Consider the following 5,401-nt stretch of genomic DNA (forward strand, 5'->3'; position numbering starts at 1 on the left):
TCCTCAAGCTAAAGCTTCAAAGTCAATTAGGACTCTAAACTATCAAAATCATCAATCGGATTCCTGAACTAAGAAAAACTCATCAATTAGGTCCTCGTGTTATCCTAAAATAAGAAATTGTGACTATTTTATATAGACTGTAATAATAAATGTGTTGGTTCAAAATGAGTTTGGGGAAGAGAGTCTGAAACTGTTCAACCGAATTATTTTCGATGAGGCCTCAATTTGAGATTTTTGTTTAGAATGATGACTCAATTGATGATTTTTGGTTAGTTTAGGTGTCTAATTGATGATTTTAATAGTTTAAGGTCCTAATTGATTTTGAAATCTTAATTTAGGGAGCCAAATGGGTATTATGCCAAAAAAAAGAAAACTAAAAAGTAAAACAAATCTTTTTTTGATAGAAGAAAGTAAAACAAAATTGAATATTGTTCAAAAAAAAAAAATGAATAACTTTAAAATATACTACTACCATATTGAAACTAATTTATGGAACCAATAAATCGCTTAAAACGAAAAACCAAAGCTTTTAAATGGCTGTCAGTTTTCTCTTACTCCTTCACTGCCGTCTTTAAAAACAGTCGAAATTCACCTCGTTACTTTTGTCTGCTTTCACTAATCTGTTGGCCTCTTCTTCCTCCATTTTTAAATTCACGAAATGCAATCAAGCTTTACCAAAACCAGTATCAGCCATCTCGCATCTTAGCTGGTTTTCGTCCTTTTGACTCTGTATTCCCTCAGTTTGGTTTACATTCTTTTGTCCTTTTGTTTCTCTTTCCTTTATAATATTCTAGGTATCTGTCAATATCTGGGGCCGTCATCAACTTCATCCCAGCTTATGCTTTGCTAGATTGATTTCTCTTCTATTTCTTATCTGTCTTTCTATAACTATTTTCATTTCAGACTCCCATTTTCAGCTTTCCCCAAAAGTTATACCAGATTTGCCTTCTTGCTCATTCAGTTCACATCTGAGATTTCTCCGAGGTAACGATCTTAATGAAGGTGCTATCTATTCCTTTCCTTATTTACAGTTGTCTTCGTGGGATCCTTTGAGTTGGATTTGAAGTTAATAGCTGGAAGTTCTTTGTGTTGCTTTCGAAAAGTTCAATTTTGTATAGGTCTAATTGATATATAGTTAGAACTTTGGATTTCATTGTCTTCATTTGTTATCTTTTGGGTATTTCTGGTCTGTAGATTGATCATCGTTCCTCTTCTTCCTTCTCTGTTTAATTGAAAACCCTAGGGTCTTGTTCAGCTGAATTCATCTTTTTGGGTAACGAGTTTTTCCCCAATTTACATAATGATGAACAATAGAAGAAAGGGGCTTTTGGTTTGGGTTTTATCAATTTTGAGTTTGGCGTGTCTGTGTTCTGGATTTATTCCAGTAGATAATTACCTTATAGATTGTGGATCAACCAAAGATACTAGGGTAGACAACCGTGTTTTCTTAGCTGATAACTCCACCACAAACTCCCTTTCAACCCCAAAAAGCATTTTTGCTTCAACTTCAGTATCCATCAAGTCCTCTGAGGATGAGACACTGTATCAAACAGCGAGAATCCTCAATGGAACCTCTAAATACACGTTTTCTATTCGCCAAACGGGGAGACACTGGATTCGCCTTTATTTCTATCCATTTGTTTATGATGGATATGATATGACAAAAGCGAATTTTGATGTTTTAACCCAAGATCATGTTCTTCTGACGAAATTCAGTGTGAGTAGTGATGATTTTAAAGAGTTTTCGGTTGTTGTAACCTCGAAATCTCTTGAAATTAGCTTCGTCCCCTCCAGCAATTCCTTTGCATTTGTGAATGCCTTGGAAGTGGTTTCGGTCCCTGATGCACTCATTGAAACTGATGCAAAAATATTTGATCCGGTTGGGACATTCAAAGGCTTGCTTTGGCAATGGCAGGCCATGGAGACTGTTTACAGGGTGAACATGGGTGGATCATTGGTTACACCTAAGAATGATACGCTCGGCCGAACTTGGGTTCCTGACCAAGCTTTTCTTGCCGAAAAGAATCTCGCCACAACCATACAGAAGACGAGTGCTGTACAGTTTGTAGCTGGGGGTGCAACAGAAGATACTGCTCCTAATTCTGTCTATGGTACTGCAACTATGATGAATTCATCAGGCGATCCAAACAGCAATTTCAATGTAACATGGAAGTTCAAAGTCAATCCGGGATACCAGTACCTTGTTCGGTGTCACTTCTGTGATATATTTAGTAATGGTCTTAACAAATTCTACTTTGATGTTTATATCGACTCTTGGCTTGTTGAAAAGGATCTAGATCCTAGTACTTTCTTATTCAACACTTTGGCTGGTGCATTTTATATTGATTATGTCACAGCAAAAACCGTCGACAACGAACTTCGTGTTAGTATTGGTCCGAGCAACTTAGCTGATTACCCCAATGCAATGCTAAATGGGTTGGAGATCATGAAAATGAACAATTCAGACGGAAGCCTTGCCGGGTTTGCAGCTTTGCTTTCTGATTCAAGTTCTAAGAAGAATGTAGGAATGATAGTAGGCTTGGTAGTCGGGGCAGCTATTATATTCGTATTTGCTGGACTTTTGTTTATGTTCTGCAGAAAAAGGAAGAGGTTGGAACGGCAAAAGAATTCGAAAACATGGATTCCTTTGTCTATCAATGGAGTGCATTCCCACACTGTGGGCAGCAAATATTCAAATGGTACAACTTCTAGTCTGGACACTAATCTGGGATATCGCATTCCTTTCGTGGCAGTTCAAGAGGCTACCAACAACTTCGACGAGAGTTGGGTTATTGGTATTGGTGGCTTTGGAAAGGTGTACAAGGGAGTTTTAAATGAGGATTTAAAAGTGGCTGTGAAAAGAGGAAATCCCCGTTCCAGCCAGGGACTTGCAGAGTTCCAGACTGAAATAGAGATGTTATCCCAGTTCCGACATCGCCATCTAGTTTCATTAATCGGGTACTGTGATGAAAGAAACGAGATGATCTTAGTTTATGAATACATGGAGAATGGGACACTCAAAGGTCATCTCTACGGTTCGGGTAACCCCAGCTTGGGTTGGAAGCAAAGGCTGGAGGTATGCATTGGAGCTGCTAGAGGGCTTCACTACCTTCATACAGGGTACGCTAAAGCAGTCATTCATCGAGACGTGAAATCAGCAAATATTTTACTTGATGAGAATCTCATGGCCAAAGTTGCTGATTTCGGACTTTCAAAGACCGGACCTGAAATTGATCAAACCCATGTGAGTACAGCCGTGAAGGGAAGTTTCGGGTACCTGGATCCCGAATACTTCAGAAGGCAACAACTAACCGAGAAATCAGATGTGTATTCATTCGGGGTGGTTTTATTCGAGGTTCTTTGTGCAAGACCTGTTATAGATCCTACACTTCCAAGGGAAATGGTGAATTTAGCAGAATGGGCAATGAAATGGCAGAAGAAAGGGCAGTTGGAGCAAATAATCGATGCTAGTCTTGTCGGGAAAATAAGACCTGATTCACTCAGGAAATTCGCTGAAACCGCAGAGAAATGCTTAGCTGATTACGGAGTTGACAGACCGTCAATGGGAGATGTTTTATGGAATCTGGAGTATGCTCTTCAACTTCAAGAAGCAGTTGTACCAGGTGATCAAGAAGACAACAGTACTAATATGATCGGCGAACTATCTCCGCAAATCAACAATTTCAGCAACGTCGATAACAGCATTTCTGGTGCTGCACAATTTGAAGCATCAAGTGTGGATGATCTCTCAGGGGTTTCAATGAGCAAGGTATTCTCTCAGCTCGTGAAGTCCGAAGGAAGATAGCTGTTCGGTAATGCAATACACGTTTCAGCGGATCTGATTGGTGTGTGGACAGACAAAACATATTCATTCAGAGATGTGTTTAGAACACAAGAAACTGGTCCTTGTGTTCACACTTTTGTACAGCAGAGATGGTTTTTCCAAGTGAGTGTTTAGGACATTCCTATTTGTAAGCTTGTATGAGTATTTATACAGTAGTTAGATGAATCAACTGTGTTTGACTTTTTCTATTTGTATCTCTATTTGCAAATGCTTGTCTGATTTTTTAGTCTTCCTTTCATTCTTGACTCTTATCCATAGATGTTGAATATTTTTTTTTTAATGAAAAATGAGACAATATTTGGTCAATTTATTGTGTGTTGTTCCAAGATTTTTGACTGATACAACATTCATATGAATATGACATAAGTTGATTCCAACAAATGTAAATAGAGTCAATCAATCTTTAAACTTGTAATATCAGATCTTAAAGGAATTAATGGTCAATTTAGTTCATGAAGTTGGTAGACAACAGTTGAGTCTAAATCGAAGTTTAGATATCAACTCAATCGTGAAGTTGACGATATTTCAATACCTACAAATTTGTCAAATTTGTGTCAATTTATCAAATATTACCAACTTTAGGGTTGAGTTGATATCTAAACTTCGATTTGGGCTAAACCAAACATATCTGTCAATTTAGAGACCTAATTGAAACTTTAGGATTGAGTTGACATCTAAGTTTCGATTTGGGCTAAACTAAACATATTTGTCAATCAAGGGACCTAATTGACCCTTAATTTGATCTTAAAGATACCAAACTTCTTAATAAGAGGAATGATCTTTTTCAAAAATTGGAAAATTATACATTACCCTCACTGTTTTTGAAAGGATGTTGTGTAAAACATTTTATTTATTTTATTTTATTGTAACCAACATGAAGGATGTATTTGAAAATTTTTATTAATTGCTCTCCTGATTTTATAAAATGAAGACTATTTATAAGTTAGAATTTTTTTTTCTTACATGACATCCTTTCAAAAGTTGGAGGGGTTGTACTTTATTCTTGTGAGAACACATTCCATCATCCTTTCTTACCTGAATTTTAGGTTTAAGTGATGGGTTTGGAGGTTAATTTGAGCCCAACACAAGAAGTTCAATGTAGTTCATCAGTAACATCCAACGTTTGGGCCATGTGGCATCAATATATAAATATTTGAGGAATTTACATAAAAATCATGTTTTAAAATTAAGGAAAGTGGTTTTTTATTTTTTTATCAAAAGCAGTTGAAAATTTTGCAGTTATTTATTTGACATTTTAAGAATTAAGTTATTAAATAATAAAATTTTGTAGTATAATTAGGTTATAATTATTATTATCATTTGTGACTTTCATATAACTTACCCTGATCTGTATTAATCAATACCCGGCCCAACAAATGGTATGGTTATGATTTTATATTAGAGAAATTTACATATAAAATCATGTTTGATATTTTTTTTTTAAATTAAGGAAAGTGGTTTTTTTTTTTATCAAAAACCTATATTTACTTTTATCAAATTACAGCAGTTAAGAAATTTTTTTAAAAAAATCTGAGTAGATTTTGAAATTATTTATTT

General features: G+C 35.8%; 1 protein-coding gene across 1 annotated transcript; it reads left to right on the forward strand.

Moving 5' to 3' along the window:
• Positions 1-524: 524 nt before the first annotated feature.
• Positions 525-4,150, forward strand: LOC136222152 (probable receptor-like protein kinase At5g59700). The gene has a single exon (XM_066009655.1). It carries the CDS (start codon positions 1,301-1,303, stop codon positions 3,803-3,805), a length of 2,505 nt encoding a protein of 834 aa, XP_065865727.1. The 5' UTR covers positions 525-1,300; the 3' UTR covers positions 3,806-4,150.
• The last annotated feature ends 1,251 nt before the right edge of the window (positions 4,151-5,401 follow it).

The sequence above is a fragment of the Euphorbia lathyris genome, chromosome 3, assembly GCF_963576675.1.
Source record: "Euphorbia lathyris chromosome 3, ddEupLath1.1, whole genome shotgun sequence".
NCBI lineage: Eukaryota > Viridiplantae > Streptophyta > Magnoliopsida > Malpighiales > Euphorbiaceae > Euphorbia > Euphorbia lathyris.